General features: G+C 36.3%; 2 protein-coding genes across 2 annotated transcripts in view; both read right to left on the reverse strand.

Moving 5' to 3' along the window:
* Positions 1 to 22,628, reverse strand: part of LOC132559240 (titin-like) — a 90,821-nt gene that overhangs the window by 50,301 nt on the left and 17,892 nt on the right. The gene's annotated exons all lie outside the window — the stretch shown is intronic.
* Positions 15,834 to 22,496, reverse strand: LOC132559239 (titin-like). The gene has a single exon (XM_060223856.1). The coding sequence runs from the start codon at positions 22,004 to 22,006 to the stop codon at positions 18,965 to 18,967; it is 3,042 nt and encodes a 1,013-aa protein (XP_060079839.1). The 5' UTR covers positions 22,007 to 22,496; the 3' UTR covers positions 15,834 to 18,964.

Here is a 22,628-nt window from a genome sequence, read left to right on the forward strand (position 1 = left end):
GTCAAAAGTAAAATTTCTCTGACTATGATAAAAGCATTTTGAGACATTTCAACAAGAAATGCCAGCCATTGTGGTTCTGTGTCAGTGTGAGGTAAACTGTTCCCGATGGCGAGGTCTGGCATTGATCCGACCTGAACATCACTACCTCAGCTGTTGGATCAATGGTTACGTAGTGCTATACATGGGACGGTTTTTTCGGGGAAAACCATTACCCATAATATATGTATAACTCCTGTGAGGTTTTGATCTACAACACTCCTCATTATAGTGAAGAAAGATATGTGTAGTTTGAGATGTCGGATCAAAGAATGACTATATAACACATGAAGCTCTATCATGTTAATTGGAGTCTAACTTCTGACCTCCAGGTCATGATCTTTGGGTCATTGACCCTTTACAGACCTCCATGTCAGGCCATTTTTGATCATCAACCCCTGTCATATCTCAAGGTCATGACCTTTCAACCATCGACCCCTTTCATATCTCACGTTCAAGATCCTTCAATCATAGACCCTGTCATATCTCAAGGTCATGACCTTTTAACCATCAACCCCTTATATCTCACGTTCAAGATCCTTCAATCATAGACCCCTTTCTTATCTCAAGGTTGTCATTTTTCAGTTATTGACCCCTGTCATATCTCAATGTCATGACCTTAAACTATGAACCTTCTCCATATAGATGTCCAGGTGTGACCCTTCAATCAGTGACCCTTTGATGCCAACATAAGCTGTGGTTCTCTATAAATGAGCTGTTATATTACCTTGGTTATGTAAAGGCCATTACCATATAACTGTATACAAGGTGATTTGTATTACTTATGAATGGACAGGGGAAACTGGGTTAAAAAGATTCATTTGAAGCTCAAACCTGAGCTAATGATGAGCAATAAGATTTACAGGCATTCAACCAAGAGTTATAGAATGGTTAAAAGGATTCATCATATAACAGCTAAGTCAACATTAGTGTCTGACAACATGATAACATAAAATATTTTCACTTTTCAACTTAAACTTTAAGTCTTTTTGAAATTAAAATTACAATGATATATCATCCTATGAGCAAAGTTAACATGATTCTGTGATCTTAACCAACAAATGTAACCTTATACAATTAAAAAAAGTTCTGTCTTCCATTTCCTATGACCTTTAACCATTTGACCCGATGACCCAGCAATTTAATTCGCTGCCTACAAGACTTTAACTTATGACCGACTAGATGTCCTCTGACATCTGGCCCTACCTCCTGTACTGGTAGAGCTCTCCGATGGAGGGATTCTAGAAGTAGAATTGTTCCTTTGGTTTCGTGCTTTATTCACAACTTCAACAAGGCGTGAGAACTTGGTACCCATGGTGATAAGTATTATAATTCCGAGTTCAAATTCACAAAACTAGCTATCAAAAACTGTTTCTTTCTCTTCTGCATTTACACTTTGGACTTTTTATTCCAACATGGTATACACTAATCATATCACACTAATGCATTGGAATCAGTTAGGCCATTTTTCACAGCTGAATTTCATTAACTGCAAACAGATATATTCCTTCTCTGCTGTTGAACACTTGTTAGAGTCAACCTTCACTTATAGTTCATATCACACTAAAATGCATTGAAGTCTCCATTAATAATCCTTCCAATCAGTCAGCGTAGAAACCAATCCCATCAAATGTCCCGTGTCTCAGCGTCTACTGTTTGCTCTTTAACCACCTACTGTGTATTCTATGTTTTACTCATAAAGATCATCCACTAAACTCCCTGTACTGTTGCATTCTTGAAACTCGAGTTGAAAATATTGACAAACACTGGGTCCTGTTAGCAAGAGATGTCACACCTAGTCTGTGTACCAAGGCCATTCAGGCGAAACCACTCTAGCTGGGTCGCTCAAGCGAGGCATGGCCACTTTTGTGTTTTGAATAATCAACAGTGGTAGTTCCAGGTAGAGTGGGATTCCCTGGGTACTGAGGCTGGGCAGAGATACAAACATTCAATACTATACACGGTAGTGCTAGTAGCATTGTGTTTTTAGTGCCAAATCACAGCCTGGGTGTGGTGCGTATAAAATCTTTTATAGGAGAGCAGAATCCCAAACATGATATCAAGTAAAAGGCATTAGAATTAAAAATTAAAACGTTCCCAATGATGACTGTAAGACTGTAACTTTGGGAGTTGTCCTTTATAGACAGGTTGTCTGTAGGAATGTGACTGTAGGAGTTGTTCTTTACAGACAGGTTGTCTGTAGGATTGTGACTGAAGAAGTTGTTCTTTATAGACAGGTTGTCTGTAGGGATGTGACTGTAGGAGTTGTTCTTTAAAGACAGGTTGTCTAGGAATGTGACTATAGGAGTTGTTCTTTATAGACAGGTTGTCTGTAGGAAAGTGACTGTAGGAGCTATCTTTTATAGACAGGTTGTCTAGGAATGTGACTGTAGGAGTTGTCTTTTATCGACAGGTTGTGTAGGAATGTAACTATGGGAACTGTCTATAGACAAGTTGTCAGTAGGGGAGTAACTCAGTGTTGAGCATGATGTTGCAATGTACAATTTTTTGGATAATAAATAGACCATAGATGTTACTCATCAAGAAGTGCTTAATTTTCTACACAGTCAGCCAGTAACATCAGCACTGCAAACATTCTGACAACTCACTAATGCCATATTGAGATATAGCAGATTGTCATTAAGATTACACTATATTTTAGACACTACAAAAGGGCATTACAACAGATGGACCCTTATCACTTCATAGTGAAAAGCATGGAATTGTGTCACAAGGACATATCCCAGTATTTCAAGCATATTCTCCTATTTGTATTCCATAAAATCTGTCCTTGCTGGTTTTTCCATGATCACATGTAAGAGTTCCCAGGGAGTGAAACTGTTCTTACATGCAGAAGCTCCCAGGGAGTTAAACTGTCCTTACATGCAGAAATTCCCAGGGAGTGAGACTGTCCTTACATGCAGAAGCTCCCAGGGAGTTAAACTGTCCTTACATGCAGAAATTCCCAGGGAGTGAGACTGTCCTTACATGCAGAAGTTCCCAGGGAGTGAAACTGTCCTTACATGCAGAAGTTCCCAGGGAGTGAGACTGTTCTTACATGCAGAATTTCCCAGGGAGTGAGACTGTTCTTACATGCAGAAGTTCCCAAGGGAGTGAAACTGTTCTTACATGCAGAAGTTCCCAGGGAGTGAGACTGTTCTTACATGCAGACGTTCCCAGGGAGTGAGACTGTTCTTACATGCAGAAGTTCCCAAGGGAGTGAAACTGTTCTTACATGCAGAAGTTCCCAGGGAGTGAAACTGTTCTTACATGCAGAAGTTCCCAGGGAGTGAGACTGTTCTTACATGCAGAAGTTCCCAGGAAGTGAGACTGTCCTTACATGCAGAAGTTCCCAGGGAGTGAGACTGTTCTTACATGCAGAGGTTCCCAGGTAGTGAGACTGTTCTTACATGCTAAAAGTTCCAAGGAAGTGAGACTGTCCTTACATGCAGAAGTTCCCAGGGAGTGAGACTGTTCTTACATGCAGAAGTTCCCAGGGAGTGAGACTGTTCTTACATGCAGAAGTTCCCAGGGAGTGAGACTGTTCTTACATGCAGAAGTTCCCAGGGAGTGAGACTGTTCTTACATGCAGAAGTTCCAAGGGAGTGAGACTGTTCTTACATGCAGAAGTTCCCAGGAAGTGAGACTGTCCTTACATGCAGAAGTTTCCAGGGAGTGAGACTGTTCTTACATGCAGAAGTTCCCAGGGAGTGAGACTGTTCTTACATGCAGAAGTTCCCAGGGAGTGAGACTGTCCTTACATGCAGAAGTTCCCAGGAAGTGAGACTGTCCTTACATGCAGAAGTTCCCAGGGAGTGAGACTGTTCTTACATGCAGAAGTTCCCAGGGAGTGAGACTGTTCTTACATGCAGAAGTTCCCAGGGAGTGAGACTGTTCTTACATGCAGAAGTTCCCAGGGAGTGAAACTGTTCTTACATGCAGAAGTTCCCAGGGAGTGAGACTGTTCTTACATGCAGAAGTTCCCAGGGAGTGAGACTGTTCTTACATGCAGAAGTTCCCAGGGAGTGCTATTATTTATGAACATAGAGAGTCCCTAGAGAAAAGCAGAACCTGTCCCCCAATAGTACTACAAAACAAATGGAACTATCTTTACAACAAGCTATGTAAAGGATAAATAAATCATACAGTATTTTTCTCTTTGTTAATAAAACAGGTCTAATCCCTAGAGTTCAAATTTTGTTTATGTTTGAGCTTGAACTTATGAAATATGACAAACTATCTGTTTAAAATCAATATGTGTAACAGCACTCGTGGTGTTCCCACCTGTTTTAGTAATCCACAAGTGTTTCAGGGGTCAAAAGAGGGAGCTACGAGTAGAACTGGATACAGATGTTGATGGCTATTTGTCCAATCAGTCAGTTAGAACATCAGGAAGCAATATCATGATGATAAGATATAAACAATTATTCTTTAACATGCAAGCCTGCAAAATACAGAATATCAGCTAAAATTTAAACAAAGATTTAAATACAATTTACAAGAAAAGTAAATTTTATGATGATTTGACTTGTGTTTAGTATGTAGGCTATGTGATGTACATTCAACCATTATCTGAAACCATAGAATTTTACATGCAGAAACTTGCCAGCTTTTTATCAGTGAACAGTATGTATTATTCAGGTAGACACATCCATCATCACCTCAGCTAATCTAGCACCTGTCAGTCACAGGACCAGTGGCTTAAAAGTTAACATTGTGTATACTGTCAGTCACTGGACCAGTGGCTTAAAATTAACATTGTGTATACTGTAAGTCACTGGACCAGTGGCTTAAAAGGTAACATTGTGTATACTGTCAGTCACAGGACCAGTGGCTTAAAAGTTAACATTGTGTATACTGTAAGTCACTGGACCAGTGGCTTATAAGGTAACACTGTGTATACTTGTCAGTCACTGGACCAGTGGCTTAAAAGGTAACATTGTGTATACTGTAAGTCACTGGACCAGTGGCTTAAAAGGTAACATTGTGTATACTGTAAGTCACAGGACCAGTGGCTTAAACATCAACATTACTTATATCAACTGTCAGTCACAGGACCAGTAGTTTCTATATTACAGGTATAACCATCACTTCATTCACAGTCAGAGAAATTCTCAGGATTGGATCTTAAATGTTTACCATATCTATGTCATAGGTACAAGCCTAGGAGCCAACAAATGGTCTGATAATAATGACTCACAATTGTGTAATTTTTGGAAGGGTATAATTCACTACTGTGGACAGCAACAGTATGGGTGGGCATATCAGCAGACATGGGATTATTACTAGGTAAATCTTGGACAAAATCCTTTGATCTTTCTGAGTAATATTATAGATATATAACTTCATTCTCTCTATTAACTCATTTTCTAATTGACCTGTATAATTTAAACAACCAACAAATCTGCCTTTAGGACAGAATCTTACATTTATAGACAATAAACAGGATTTTAATAGTATACAGAGTTGTCTCCCTTTCAAATCCTAGATACTTGTCTACCTATTCATTTGTTTGCATTTGGGGGAAGTGTCTTTCCAATGATCACAACAACAAAAATCTGTCTGACATCGGTTTCTCAGTTTCCTATGAAACAGAAACCACCAAGAGTATAGTGTTGAACGTCACAGTCCTCAGATCTTACATTGAGGTTATGTAGTTCATCGCCCATCGCTCTGGAGTGAACCATTACGGCCCTTTGTCTATCTATACTGACTGATCTATGTTATAATACTACGAAACCTTGGCCTCAGAACATCACACATTTATAAACATGAGAACATTTACTGACAATGACTGAGAAACAATTACAAAATCAATGTGAAGCCCTGTTTAGTAGCTCTACAATCATCAGCCCATATAAACGATAACACGTGTACCACCTTTATCCCCAAGAATTTTTGTCAGACAACAAAAAAAACTTTCAAAGTTAAAGTTCAGGTTATAAATTGTGATGCACTGCATCAATGTTCCTAGTCTACATCCCTCACACCAGTTCTCAGAATGAGACAGAAAGGTTCTAGTCTACATCCCATGCAAGGAGTCCTGAGGATGTGACACAAGGGTTTTGAGTCTACATCCCTGACACATATCCTGAGGATGTGACACATGGCAAGTTTATGTAACCACTTATCCAGCTGCAGTCGTAAAGTTTTAAGACAAATGGAAAAAAATAAGGATAATTATTGAACAGTGATTGTTATCTGGTAACAAAATTACAAAGTCTATTATATATGACTTAAGTTTAGCAATTTTTGATTAAATTCTCACATGTGTTTGATATATATTTGACAATAGACAAATTATAGATCTAACACCAATCAAAAACAAGTTTTGCTTTTTTATGAATCAACCAATATTGTGTATGTTTAACGGTCTTTGCTTGGGTGACAAACAAATATTTAGAAATGCATTGGCCAGGCTTTTACCAATCCTGAAATGGAGTGTTAACTTTAATGGGTTTTTTTTAAGTTAAACCAATAGGATGCTTGAGTAACGTTTGACAAAGACAGACACATAAATCTCGTAAACTAGAAACATTAGACATAATAGTCCTGAAAATCTGACACAACAGACAAAACAGTCCCTGAAATTTGATACATAAAATGCAACAACACTAGAAATCTGACACATATGATACAACACAAATTTGACACATATTTAGACAAATAGTTCTAGAAACTTGACACAAAGAATTCAGCAGTCAAAGAAACATCAGTGAGTGAAAAGGTTTTTGTAAAGTTTGATGTTACTCTCAATAAGAATAAGAGAAGTATATATAATATCACGTGTCACAGAGAAGTTTTAGCTTGTTTGTTGGGTTTACGTTCCCTTTGAACAGCACGAGTCATTTTGGGGTGGGATCTCCTTTAATAGCAGTTGGATACCTAAATGAACAACATGCAGGAGGCCCACAAAATTTTCCACAAAATCTATCATCTAATCACCACAGGCATTCTGTGGAGAATCTATTTTTGCTTAAAGATTGTCTTTTTCCATGAATATTTGAGGATAAAAAATGAAAATCAAGCTGAACTTCAGTGGAAAATTTATAGAGGTAATGGAACGTTTGGACTTTAAATTTTCGGGTTATGAAGATTTTATTTTATTTTGCCCAAGGACACAATCAAAGATCAGTTCACAGATTATTGCCAGGAATAGGAAGCGTCAAACTGACGCACCTCAGATCTACACCTGATGTTACCTAAGCCAAGGCCATGACTGAGCTATTGCTGCGCTCACACAGAAATTTGTAGGTTTGCGTATAAACGTGTTTGAGGAAGGGAAGGGATGTGTACATACGTGTTCATAATGTGAGTTTAGAGAAGGAGAGATACAAATACATATGTCAGACTGAGCAAGGGGAGAGATGATGATGTTCAAATGTGCATTTATGTTTTGGAAAGAGAGAAGAGGTGTGCCTATAAAAATAAGTTATATTTCAAATTTTTTGATGATTTTTGAACCATGAAAGAATTTTCTTTTAAATTGCATACACCTAGAACATTATTTTTCTAATCGTGATCACCCTTTGGTCGTCACTGTTAAGCAGGCCTAGCCCTATAATCAATGATAATCAATATGGGGATATTCAAAATAGATTTTTCTGTGTGTTGCAAGACTTTAAAGCTTCAATTTTTAATCTAATTAAACAGAAGTTCAGCTATTGATTTTTGTACCATTTTCTAAATACATAATTACAACAGTGAATCCCCTTTGTATGTATAACAATGTTGCCTAGTTCCAGCCATATGAAACTCAGAATGCCAGGAATTTTTTTATCTAAGATTCCCCAGCAGATTTGACTTTGCTTTTTTCTTGCCATCGGACGATATAAATTGAATGTAATATTTGCTCTGCACCTATGAAATAACATGTTTACAGTGAAGGATGTACCATTGATTCTGATTCATTATAAACCATCAGCGAAATCTAGGCTTTTACCTCTAAGCCATACAGTTCTATGTAAACTGGATTCTGTATAAACAGGATCTGCACCCTGTAGTCTGTGAGTTCTCTGAACTGTATAATGTGTGATACCACGTGAAGGTGTAACGTTCGATGGCACACCTAATGACTGATGGCACGCCTGATTGCACGTCTGGTCACACACTTGATTGCATGTCTCAGGTACCAGCATGTGTCCTAGTGCCAAATGGGTAATTAATATTTAATCATAAGGTTCTTTGTTGAGTACACAGTACAAAAAAATCCAATTATTGTTAGGTTCGTTAAGCTGTTCATTCAGAATTTCTACATCGCTCATTCAGGCAACGTCCTCTTCATACACATATAGATTTTTATGTGTTCGTTTTCAAGTTTGGACACAATTTATCGAACAGACACTCTATGGACTGACAGCTGATGGGTCATTAATCGAAAAAATCAATTGGAAATTAATCAATTAAGGAATCAAAACCAATTAATCAAAACCGATTAATTGGCAGAACCAGGAATTTTTCTGATAACAATGTCAGAAATGCTCAGATCAAGTGTAAGTCTTACATGTTATTCATCAAGAGGTAATTTCCAATTTAAGGCAGTGTTGAAAGCTTGAATTTATCAAAAGTATTCAATAAAGAGAAAACACAGATATAGAAGCAGATTTATAAATGTTCTAAACATATTGGTTTCAATTGACAATATATTCAATACAAGACACAATCAACCAATTGTCAGTCAATAGATACCAGATCTATAGCCAGGTTCCTTTATATGGTCGAAGTGTAAAATACGGTGAAATGATCCTATACTGAGTGTAGGAATAGATCTGTACATCTACCGATATTCTACCACTGTTCAACCATTGATACAATAGGTTAATGACCTGCCATAACCCAACAGACAACACAATGGTAACAGAGGTCATTATTTATTTCAATGCCTCCACTAAAAATCGAACTGGGACCCTTGGCTTACAAGTCTGACGCTCAACCAATCGAGCTAAAGAGAAGTTCTCTCTAGCCGAGCGAATATTGTGGCTAGTATTTACCATGGTTACAGAGCTTAAGAGAAGTTCTCCCTAGTCGAGTGGTATATTGTGGCTAGTATTTACCATGGTTACAGAGCTAAAGAGAAGTTCTCTCTAGCCCAGTGGTATATTGTCGCTAGTATTTACCAGGGTTACAGAGCTAAAGACAAGTTCTCCCTAGTCGAGTGGTATATTGCGGCTAGTATTTACCAGGGTTACAGAGCTAAAGACAAGTTCTCCCTAGTTGAGTGGTATATTGTGGCTAGTATTTACCATGGTTACAGAGCTAAAGACAAGTTCTCCCTAGTTGAGTGGTATATTGTGGCTAGTATTTACCATGGTTACAGAGCTAAAGAGAAGTTCTCTCTAGCCCAGTGGTATATTGTCGCTAGTATTTACCAGGGTTACAGAGCTAAAGACAAGTTCTCCCTAGTCGAGTGGTATATTGCGGCTAGTATTTACCAGGGTTACAGAGCTAAAGACAAGTTCTCCCTAGTCGAGTGGTATATTGTGGCTAGTATTTACCATGGTTACAGAGCTAAAGACAAGTTCTCTCTAGCCGAGTGGTATATTGTGGCTAGTATTTACCAGGGTTACAGAGCTGTAGAGAAGTTCTCTCTAACTGAGTGGTATATTGTGGCTAGTATTTACCATGGTTACAGAGCTACAGAGATGTTATGTCTAGCCGAGTGGTATATTATGGCTAATATTTACCATGGTTACAGAGCTAAAGAGAAGTTATCTCTAGCCAAGTGGTATATTGTGGCTAATATTTACCAGGGTTACAGAGCTAAAGAGAAGTTCTCTCTAGCCGAGCGGTATATTGCGGCTTATATTTACCAGGGTTACAGAGCTAAAGAGAAGTTCTCTCTAGCCGAGCGGTATATTGCGGCTTATATTTACCAGGGTTACAGAGCTAAAGAGAAGTTCTCTCTAGCCGAGCGGTATATTGCGGCTTATATTTACCAGGGTTACAGAGCTAAAGAGAAGCTTATATTTCTCTCTAGCCGAGCGGTATATTGCGGCTTATATTTACCAGGGTTACAGAGCTAAAGAGAAGTTCTCTCTAGCCGAGCGGTATATTGCGGCTTATATTTACCAGGGTTACAGAGCTAAAGAGAAGCTTATATTTCTCTCTAGCCGAGCGGTATATTGCGGCTTATATTTACCAGGGTTACAGAGCTAAAGAGAAGTTCTCTCTAGCCGAGCGGTATATTGCGGCTTATATTTACCAGGGTTACAGAGCTAAAGAGAAGTTCTCTCTAGCCGAGCGGTATATTGCAGCTTATATTTACCAGGGTTACAGAGCTAAAGACAAGTTCTCTCTAGCCGAGCGGTATATTGCAGCTTATATTTACCAGGGTTACAGAGCTAAAGACAAGTTCTCTCTAGCCGAGCGGTATATTGCAGCTTATATTTACCAGGGTTACAGAGCTAAAGACAAGTTCTCTCTAGCCGAGCGGTATATTGCAGCTTATATTTACCAGGGTTACAGAGCTAAAGACAAGTTCTCTCTAGCCGAGCGGTATATTGCAGCTTATATTTACCAGGGTTACAGAGCTAAAGACAAGTTCTCTCTAGCCGAGCGGTATATTGCAGCTTATATTTACCAGGGTTACAGAGCTAAAGAGAAGTTCTCTCTAGCCGAGCGGTATATTGCAGCTTATATTTACCAGGGTTACAGAGCTAAAGAGAAGTTCTCTCTAGCCGAGCGGTATATTGCAGCTTATATTTACCAGGGTTACAGAGCTACAGAGATGTTATGTCTAGCCGACCGGTATATTGCAGCTTATATTTACCAGGGTTACAGAGCTACAGAGATGTTATGTCTAGCCGAGCGGTATATTGCAGCTTATATTTACCAGGGTTACAGAGCTACAGAGAAGTTCTCTCTAGCCGAGTGGTATGTTGCAGCTTATATTTACCAGGGTTACAGAGCTAAAGAGAAGTTCTCTCTAGCCGAGCGAATATTGTGGCTAGTATTTACCATGGTTACAGAGCTTAAGAGAAGTTCTCCCTAGTCGAGTGGTATATTGTGGCTAGTATTTACCATGGTTACAGAGCTAAAGAGAAGTTCTCTCTAGCCCAGTGGTATATTGTGGCTAGTATTTACCAGGGTTACAGAGCTAAAGACAAGTTCTCTCTAGCCGAGTGGTATATTGTGGCTAGTATTTACCAGGGTTACAGAGCTGTAGAGAAGTTCTCTCTAACTGAGTGGTATATTGTGGCTAGTATTTACCAGGGTTACAGAGCTGTAGAGAAGTTCTCTCTAACTGAGTGGTATATTGTGGCTAGTATTTACCATGGTTACAGAGTTACAGAGATGTTATGTCTAGCCGAGTGGTATATTATGGCTAATATTTACCATGGTTACAGAGCTAAAGAGAAGTTATCTCTAGCCAAGTGGTATATTGTGGCTAATATTTACCAGGGTTACAGAGCTAAAGACAAGTTCTCTCTAGCCGAGCGGTATATTGCAGCTTATATTTACCAGGGTTACAGAGCTAAAGAGAAGTTCTCTCTAGCCGAGCGGTATATTGCAGCTTATATTTACCAGGGTTACAGAGCTAAAGAGAAGTTCTCTCTAGCCGAGCGGTATATTGCAGCTTATATTTACCAGGGTTACAGAGCTACAGAGAAGTTCTCTCTAGCCGAGCGGTATGTTGCAGCTTATATTTACCAGGGTTACAGAGCTACAGAGAAGTTCTCTCTAGTCGAGTGGTATATTGCGGCTTATATTTACCAGGGTTACACTATAACTTCAATTCATAGACACAGATGAGCTCTTTTTATAGGAAATGAGGCTGTAAAATCACTTTTTTTTCATGGAGGTCAATTTTTTTTTGTTTTCTAAAGACATACAGTACTGTTAGCACTTGATTTCATCAAATAATGAAATCTGTGAGTACACTGTAATAATCCACATCTACTTTTATCCATTTATGATTTCATGGGCATATCAATTGGTGGATTTAGAGATAGGGTTTGGCTCATTATCAAGCAAATTAAAAATTAAAAATAATAAACAGCAAGTTTCAATAACAGGCTAACTGAAATGGAAAGGGACTCAGAAGCATTAATTGCCATCTTTTCTGTTGGTGTTAATAAGACAACAAGGCACTTATAAAACTGAACAAATGTGCAAAGTACCCATTACATACATAAATTTTCTTTCTTTCTTTTTTGTTTTTTTCTAAAATTTAGTCTAGTGGCTTTATTTCATTAAATTTTATTTGACTCCCATAATATATTAATTTTTAATTTCAATGATTTAGAAATCATTCTGGATCCAAAATGAAATTCTATCTTGTATCACATCTTTTTAATAAATTAGAATAAAGCTGTAATTGTTAAATATAGACTTATAATGACAATTATCAATTAATGCTGACAGTAGGTTTTACCTAAGTTAGTCATAGATAATTGTATGACGTTGAAAGTTTCATATTCATACATAATTGATATTTCATCTCAAACTATTAACAAGTATTATGATATGTTGCTGGAAGTATTAAATCTTCAGTGTACGAGTGAAATTACCTAGTTTAGTCTCTGGTAATTTAGTTTGGAAAATAAGATAATTATTTCATAAATTCTTATATAAGTGTAAAATATTACTGAAATGAAAGAGTTACTTCCCTTCAACTTGCCAGTGAGACAGCCATGTGGAAATTTTCTGACGAAGAAATGTTGATTTAGCAAAACTCAACCTAAATGCCCCAGATTGTAAAATATTTCTGTATCACAATATCTACACAGCATGGTTATCACAGAGTTGTTCTCCTTTGGTAATAAGCTAACACAACAATAATACACAGCAGTTGTATATATACTTTAATTGGCATGAAAAACTTGTTTACAATAGCATAAATACTAAAATTAATTAATCCATTATCTCCAATACTTCCTAAATCACTAATTTATTCATTATTACCAATAATTAATGAAAATATTAAAAAATAACAGCTACACTCTCTAAGAAAAAAAAAATGAAATATGACTGGCATGTAATATAAAATTATAAATTCCTCATGTAAATATAGAAATCTTTCATGCTTCATTTCAATTTGTTATCTTTTAAGAAATATCCTGATAAAAACACATTCCACTGTATTTAACTTATTTAAGTGTTATATTAAAAAGACATACAATACAAATTAAACTGATAATGTTATCCTATTTCAAGATGTGTATGATGTGATGGAATATGACAATATAAATAAATAAAATATTTTGTAATTAAATTACAAAATGACATTACAAATTTGATAATTTAATATATATATTATTTGAATTTGCAAACAAATAATTCATATTTTTTTGAAGCAGACACTCACAATTTTTGGTATAAACATTTAAAGGCACAATATCAGAAAATTTAGAATATACTGTACACTGACAAAATGCTAATTGCATGTCTTAAATGAAGATTAGAATCATCACAAAAACAACATTCTAATTTTGGAAATTCTGTAAAATTCTTTTAAATACATGTATGTCTGCTCATAAAAACCAATAACACCACATAAGCTGTGTACATTACATACAAAGCAAAAACGCCAAATCTACAACCTTCGAACAAGGGGAATAACTCTGTCAAGCTTATTCACACAGAAACACTCTCACTTTACTACATAAGCTAATTCTGAAAAAAAGTATCCAGATCTTAAATGTCACCTTATTTATCTTAATAAAGAATTGTTGACGTTGAGATATTTCAGACAGTACATGGGGTGGATGTTTTATTCTTTATCAATATCATAAGAATTTTGAAGTTCAGGTAAAGAGTAATGAACAGTCAGGTAATAGATAGACTTACTACTTATACCATTACTAGAAACTTTTATTCATGTCTGTAGAAAACAGAAAAAAGAAATCATATTTCATCGTATATAAATTTGTTACACATTTTGCATATAACAGTTGTTCAAAATTGGAGTATATGAAAAATTAAATTAAAGAAAATGTGGTAGAAATAATGTTAAGACTTATCCAGTATAATTTCTTTATTAAACTCATATTGCTAACAGAACTTTTTGAGTATTTAAGATATATATTTAAAATAAAATAGTAATGCAGTGTCTTGTACAAAGGGAAGTAACCCAGGCAGGACTGATTTCATACAGAAAAATTCTTAATTTTTGAATGGAATTTTTTTGGGTTAATTGGTGGAAGTATAAATCAAAGAATTAGTCTACAAAACAATAACGTACAAAAGCTGACATTAGAGTACAAGTGGAATTTCAGAGAAAGATTTATCCATAAAGTCAAGTGCCAGTGAATAATCATGTATATTATTGAAAACCATAAAATATTAGTCCAATGAAAATATCGGATTTAACAGTATCTTGAACTAAAAATTAAAGATAAAATATTTCCAATTTAAAAGTGTTAATTCAGTTTTATAACCCCAACAATGAAATAGATAATAAAGTATTGTATACAACTGATCTGAGAATGGTTAAAGGCTTCTATAAATAACTAAAACAAAGCTTACTGTTTATGAATTAAACTCTCAACACAGATAGTCTACCGTTATTTAGTGTGAATACCATATTTTTGTATAACAGCAAGAAGTAGTGTTTCATTGTTGAAGATACGGGAGTTACCTGTTTAACTCATACAAACAACAGAAAGCAATGACCATGACCATGACTTCAGAACGTGAAGTAGATATTAAAAGTATTATTGAAATGTTTTTTATTTCCAGGAGTCCAATCCTGATATCAAAACACGAAGTTATGTTTCTTCTTTTATACTGCAAAATCAGTATTTTAGTGGTGCTGAAATTCTAAGGTTTTCCAAACATATACATTTGTGTTGGTGCTTGATGTTGTGGATAATGACAAAATTCACTAAAATCTATGTCAGCTTTTATTGGTTGATCATTTCGGTGGACATATAAATTTGTGGATTTAGAGTGTCTACAAATTAAATGAAAATAGATCTCCCACAAAAATTAATCATTATATGGTATGCAGATTTTTGCCCCCTCATGAATGTAAGTAACCATGCTGACTTATACGGAAGGACTGGAAAAGTTTATACAATAATTGTAGTTTCTGTGTCAAATATGTATGGTAACTATTCCAGGGTGAAAAAATCTACAAAATACAACACGAACATCACTTCATCAGCTTTGATACTGTATGTAGAATTTACCCAAAGAATTGAAATTAAAAATTTATCTAAATTAAGATTTCTTTCTAGATACATCCACATTAGAGTTAACATGAATATAATTCTTTATAATTTAGTACAATGAAATGAATAAAAGATGATGAAATCACTTAGCTGTGTTACTTTATGTGTTAACAGTATCAGCAAAGTTATTATTTAAAGACAACCTAAAGAAAAAGATAGAATAACAAGAGAAAAGTGTCAAACTATATCCCACAAACACTCCTGTAATCCCTGTGACAAATTACCAACCAATGGCAGCTAAGACGGTTTCATTTCACACCACTAATCAAAAGATAACAGGAGATTTTTTATATAAAGAATGAGAAATGTAGAGTGAGTTGATGTAAAACTGTGTATGATAACTTGGCTGGGATGAGAGAATCTCCTGGATACTTGCCACAGACTGTAAAACAGTCTCCCTCCAAACCAAGCTAGGATTGCTGTATCTGGAGTATAGGTCCCCACCCTAACACAAACCAGGAATATATCAGACCCCCAAACACTCCTGCAATGACTTAAACATAACAGAGATAAATAAAACCTTATGTACACTCAGTACTTTATTTGTTTATCTATTTTTTGTTAACAATTCATGATGTTTACTGGACAAAAGAAAGGTAGATGAAGAATCTAGTAGACTTTACTTTCACAATTTCACGACAAAACACTTATCTACATTTCCTGATGTTTACTTCAATGAACCTAAGCCTCCAAACTTTTATTTTTTCTTACAATTCTTTGTTTACTGAAACAAAGCAGAGATGGAAAAGCTCACATAAAGATTTTCTTAATTTACAAACACCAGCGAAGGATGTTTTCATCAAGTGAAAGGATGAATGTTTAACGAGTTAAACGTTTACCATCATCAACAAACACCACAGCTTTCTGGGGCAGTCTCGAGCTTTACATCATATGCTAGAGTGGTTGTCAATCTCATTTTATATGGAAAAAAAAACAGCACATCATGTAAGTTTCCTGTTGTCACTCACTGACAAAGCTTCTCCTAGCAATTTTAATTGACAATCGATAATTTTACTTAAAAAATATCTGGCTTTAAAGTTGATCCTAAACACCATCATTACAATTTACCATTCTAACTCCTTACACAAGATCAAAATCCACATCACACAGCTTTCCTGAAAGACTTTCTTTCGTAAGATAATTCTACACAGTAGTAAGCTTATATGTACATGAGCACTACTTCAGTTTTCACACCTTAAAACAACATTTCATTTTTATATTACTACTATAATCGTTTCATCACACAAAAAAGTCATATTAATTAGAGAAGAAAAGAATTGGGGTTCATAAAACAAAAACAAAATTTTTTTAAAAATCATCATTAAAATATATCAAACATACATGTGGTTCATAAATTGAGAATTACACAGAAACTCGGACTAGAGTGATCAAGTATTGAAACTTCTGTAATAAGTGCAGTGTTTTAAATAATTTCAAATCTCTGAAATCTATATAATATGTCTAGGTGTTAGTTTACATTATTTCTGACATTCTATCAACTTTTTTATGTTAGTCTGGAGTCGATAAACAGTTACGCGACGCCAGACAGATGTAAAAAGTGTCAATAGATAGGAAGAATACTTGAGACTAATCTAAGGGAGGTTACTCTTTACAATTTTAATCCTACCAATTCTATTAAGAGTGCTTTGAAGGGTGTGCGATGCATAGCTTTTTTCATATACTTTAATGAATTTAAAATTCCTGGCATCAAAAACCTCTAATTAACCCAACACGAATTTAATCAGTTTTTTCTCAAATTCAATTATGTCATTCAAAAACACATAAACCATATTTTATACTATGACTTTGTGAAGTAGAGATCTTTCACCAATTTTTGCTTTTTTGATAAATAGACACACCAAGTTGTAAATCCAATGATTTTGTTGCTTTTGTTGTCTACAACCAAAACTTCCAAAATCTACGTAAGGATAAAAGTTAGGGAGTGGAAAAACACCAAGCTACATATATATCTGATATGTAAAAGCACCATGGTAAAATCACCGGAAAAAATTCTTATCATTGATATATACCAATATATATCTTTGCTTAAAGACATTCCAAATTGAATTTTCAAAACATATCTGCTTATACACATTTCTTGTGACATTTTGTTGGGTTTTGATTTTGTTTTTTTTTTTAATTTTGACGTTCTTTCCTTTGTCCTCAGACAGAAGTATATGAAAATCTTTGTGGCTACTGAGAACTATTTAAATTCAGATCAAGACTATCCAAATTTATAATTGACTTTGTTTCCAGAATCATTAATTGTGAAATCATTACAAATCAAAGTTATTTAACTTATTAGGATAGATGATACCATTTTGTGTTTGAGCTGTTCCTAGTAACAATTCTAAACACTATGTAACATATAACACAGTAGCATGTCTGTATGATAACCTTGTCCTGATGAAGAGCACCATTAAAAACAAAAATAAAAAAACTGTTTTCAATACATGTCAATGAAACTCATGTTATTTTACACATATACTAAAGTATACAGATATATCAACATATTTGACAAATGACACGTAAATGTCAAAAAACGTCGAAACAAAAATATCCACACTGCAACAGTGGTGTTTTATAAACACAGTACTGCCATATGTGATGAAACAGAATACTTGTAAATATAACACATAATGACTTCTACTACCCAATAATACAACACTGAAACATGAACTCCTAAAGATCTATAAAGCCAACAGAATTGGGAATTTTTACATTGTTTTCTCAAACTATCCAAATCCCCTATAACCATAAAACTTGTGGATCAATATATTCCTAGAATCACCAAATTATTACGGTCTGTCCACAAACTCATACATTTATAAATCTGGCAATTTGTTTTCTTTATCAATGTTAAAATAAGAAACAGCAAGGAACAAATTTGCTGTTAAAAACTGTTGTTTGTTGTGTAAGAACACTATTTTTTCGCTCAAAAGTGTTAATTTCAAAGAAGAAATCTAGCTGGAAGCCATTATATGATCTTCATCATTCTATCATTGATAAACTAACCCTTCTAGGATATAAATTGATGGCTGTACTATAATTTGCTCTGCGTAATGAATACTTCTTAAACAAGGGAAAAATAAAAAATGTTTCCACAGTTGAAAATATAGGTTTTACATTATGCACCAAGTATATGAGTATTCTTTATGCAAGACACGAAATTTTGAAATATTTAAAAAGTAAACACAAAATAGAGATGTTCTAATATGAGAATTGTTAAGAATCTGAAATCTGAACTCTTACAGACCAAAAAAGATTTTCAGTATAGTAGGATAAATACACTGTAGATTCAGCTGTTGTTTCATGACAACTCTCTCAGACTTTTGGAAAATTGTTTCTCATAAATTTATCAATGCGCCAAATCCATCACTTTCACAAGATTCTTGGCAAAGTAAAAAGTCAGTAATTCAGTTACAATCCTGACCAATCCAATTAACACAGGTAATCCTCCACACACAAATATCTGTCTTCAAATACAGATCAATTTCTTGTCACCTTTAAGGTGAGATTCAATTTCGAAACAATTCTGTTGAATTTGTTTATAAAACCTATCACTAAAGACTTGTCATCTATCGCAGACATTTAATCCAAAGAATAGGATATTCATTTTCCACTGAATATCAACATTAAAATCACTTTTTTTGTACACACAGAAATTTACTTTTAGCAAGTCATTGTAAATTATTACTACAAAATTATCACTTTCCTTGCTGAATATCAGCAACTTTGCCGAAAATAGATTCCACTTACTCTGTAACTTGGGTTGGCGTACAATGAGAATCTTCATTCTGAGAATGGTCACCATTAGCTAGAGTTTTTCCCACCACACTCTTAACACTTCCTTCAATTGGTTTATCAACATCACCGGCAGTCTGTTCCTCCTTGCTAGGAGATTCCGTTTTAACTTCCCCTATCTCTCCATCAAGTTCAACTTCCTCATCCAAATTATTTTCAACTTCTCCATCACTTTCTATGGAGTTGCATTCTGGGAAATCCTCCTTTGGGACTTTCTCTCCATTAGGAATAACTTGAGTTTTTATATCATTATTATCACACATGTCTTTAGAGACATCTAAACCTTCAGCCTCTTGTGACTGAGGGACTGTGGATTCCAAAGGAATATCTACCTCTGGAGATGTCTGAGCTTCCTGTGGTTCATCTGGTAAGGAACCTTTAGGATCAACTGAAGACCCTGCATCCTCTTCCACTACCTCAGGTGACACTTCTTGTGATGGAGGAGGTGGGGTTGGAAGAGTGTCTGATAACTCTGATGGACCTGCTGATTCACTCTCATGTGGAGAAACAGAATCTACAACTTCCCCAGTTTGTTCTTCAGGTTTTTTATCTTCTGGTGAAGGTGGTGGGGGAGGAAGAGCATCAGTAGCTTCCTCTGTTCCTTCCTCTGTCTCCTGTGGAGGAGATGGAGGTGGAGGAGGAAGAGAATCAACAACTGCCTCTTTAGCAGTCTCTGGTTCTTTGTCCTTGTCATTTGTCTCGGAAGCTGATTCCATCTCTTGTGGAGGTGAAGGAGGAGGAGGTGGCAAAGAATCTACTGAAGATTCACTGACCTCTTCGGTTGTTTCTTTTTTTTCATTTTGCTCCGTCTGTAAATCCTCTTTCTGATGAGCAGCATCTACAGAAGTTTCAACAACCTCTTGTTTTGTTTCTGCATCCTCCTCCTCCTCTTTTTCTTCAGTCTCTGGATTGTCAGTTTCTGCTTCTGTGTTTTCTACTTCTTTAGTTTCCTCATTTGCTGTTTCAGTTGTTGGGGCTTGTTTAATATCCTCTTGTGGCTTTTCATTCACTTCCTCACATATATTTTCTTCAGTTTCAGGTGCTGGAGGTGAAGGCAAAGCATCAACTGATGATTCACATGTTTCATCTTTGGCATCAACAGATGATCCAGCATCAGTCTCACTTTGTGATATTTCAGATTGAATATCCTCTGTTTGTACCCCTTCCGGATTGGTTACAACATCTTCACTGTTAACTGTATCAGTAGCAACTGGTGGGGCATCAACAGATGAGCCAATTTCTTCAGTTTCTTTTGTCTTAGTTTCTGGCTCCTCTTGTGGAATCTGTTCAGTTTCCACAACTTCTGTTGAGTGTACAGTCTCAGCAATCTCTTTCTCAGTGTCCTCAACATCTGTAGTAACAGGTTCTACAGAAGGTTGCTGATTGTCAGTTTCTGGAGTGTCTTCAGCAGCTTCTACCTTGACTTCCTCTACTGTTGTTTCTATAAGTTGTGCGGATTCCTCAGCAACAGGTTCAGCATTGCTTTCATGTGTTGTCTCTTCTGTTCTTTCCACTTCAGCATCTATTTTCTGATCCTGTGATACAACTTCTTGCTGTTCAGCACATGGGTTTTCTTCTTCCTGTGGAGCTGCAACTGGTGTTTGTTGTTCATCTGCAGAAACTGGTTCTTGTTGCTCTTCTGAAGACTCAACTGATTCTTGTTTCTCCTCTTCAGCTACAACTGGCTTTTGGTCCTCTACAGGGACAACCTCTTCTTGTTGTCCCTCCGCAGCATCAACTGGTTCTTGCTGTTCCTCTGCAGCAACGACTGCCTTCTTTTGTTCCTCTGCAGCAACAACTGCCTCCTTTTGTTCCTCTGCAGCAACGACTGCCTCCTTTTGTTCCTCTGCAGCAACGACTGCCTCCTTTTGTTCCTCTTCAGCAACTACAGGTTCTTGCTGTTCCTCTGCAGCAACAGCTGCTTCTTGTTGTTCATCTGCAGTAACAACTACCTCCTTTTGTTCCTCTGCAGCAACAACTGGTTCTTGCTGTTCCTCTGCAGTAACAACTGCTTCTTGGGTTTCATCTGCAGTAACAACTGCCTCCTTTTGTTCCTCTGCAGCAACAACTGCTTCTTGTTGTTCCTCTGCAGTAACAACTGCCTCCTTTTGTTCCTCTGCAGCAACAACTGGTTCTTGCTGTTCCTCTGCAGCAACAACTGCTTCTTGTTGTTCCTCTGCAGTAACAACTGTTTCTTTTTGTTCTTCTGCAGCAACAACTGTTTCTTGCTGTTCCTCTGCAGTAACAACTGTTTCTTGTAGTTCCTCTGCATTGCCCACTGGTTCTTCTTGTTCCTTTACAGCAACAACTGGTGTCTGCTCCTGCTGTTCTTGTGGAGCTACATCTGATGTTTGTTGTTTGTCAGTCGTGACAACTGCTTCAGGTTGATCCTCTGTAGTGATATCTGGCTCTTGTTGTTTATCTTGTTGCTCTAACATCTCCACTTGCTGCTCTGCCAAAGGTTCCTTTTCAGAAGATTCCTTTGGTGTACTGTCGTCTGTTTTTTCACTCACTGCTGGCACAATTGGAATGGTGTCATTATTATCAACTTTTTGATCTTGTGAACTTTCAGCTACAGGAGCTGTTGTTGTACTCTCTGACCCTGCTTCCCCTACATTTTCTTTCTGGCTCTCAGTTTCTACAATATTTGAAGTATTTGTATTTTCTGAAGCTTCTGAATTTTTCACCTCAGCCTGACTTACATCCTCCTTAGCTGTACTCTCTTGAGTATTGTCCTCAACTTTAGCAACATCCTCTTCGGGATTTTTTACCTGAATTGAGGGTGTTTGTCCATCAGTAACTGTGGTATCAGATTCCTTCCCTTCCTGTCCCTCACTATTTACCTCCTGTCCATTTTCATTTGAAGTTTCTGTAACTTTATTTGTCTCCAGGTCTTGTTTAGAGCCATTTTTGTCCTTTTTGTTTTTAATGGGTTTTCCTTCCTTTTTGGCCTCTGCCTTGGCCACTTTCTGTGCTCCTAATGTACATCCCATGTTTTATCACAATTTTAGAGTTAATTTTCAGATAGCTGTGATCCAAATAGAGGCACACAGTCAATTGATAAACCAAGGATGTATACCATGTATTAGATAGTGATGTAGTCGATATAGATTAAAGCTCTCAACCCAATATATAAATTTTGTTCATACAGTTATCTCTCAATACAATCAGATACATGAAGCATTTAAAAATGCAATATTCAGAACAGTTTCCAGGTTCAGTTAGGAATTCACATCATAAAGAAAACACACATTCCTCAGCGAAAAAAGTACGAAATACTGTACCAACCGCAATGTAGTCAGAATTCAAATCCTTCACAACCGAATCCTGTGTAAAGTTTTGTCTCCACAAGTACACTGCTTCTTGTAATTCTGTTTTCTTTAACGAAACGTCTGCAGTAATACTGTGTAATTGCTAGCTGTGAGTATTACTGTTTAACAGACAGAGTAGCTTAGCTTGTCACAGCACATATGTTGTCTGTCTGTAACACTTTGGTAGACTGCGGTGTAGGTCGGTGATGCTGGTGTATACACTAATACTCTGACTTGGCGGGTAAAAAAACCAGCACATGTATAATATACACCTAGTGAAATATTTCTCCCATCCTTCATAGAG

The sequence above is a fragment of the Ylistrum balloti genome, unplaced genomic scaffold (assembly GCF_031769215.1).
Source record: "Ylistrum balloti isolate Yb309-2 unplaced genomic scaffold, AGI_CSIRO_Ybal_v1 Utg370882, whole genome shotgun sequence".
NCBI lineage: Eukaryota > Metazoa > Mollusca > Bivalvia > Pectinida > Pectinidae > Ylistrum > Ylistrum balloti.

Excerpts from the sequence above, each read along its gene's own strand:
- LOC132559239 (XM_060223856.1), bottom strand. The coding sequence starts at position 22,006 with ATGGGATGTACATTAGGAGCACAGAAAGTGGCCAAGGCAGAGGCCAAA.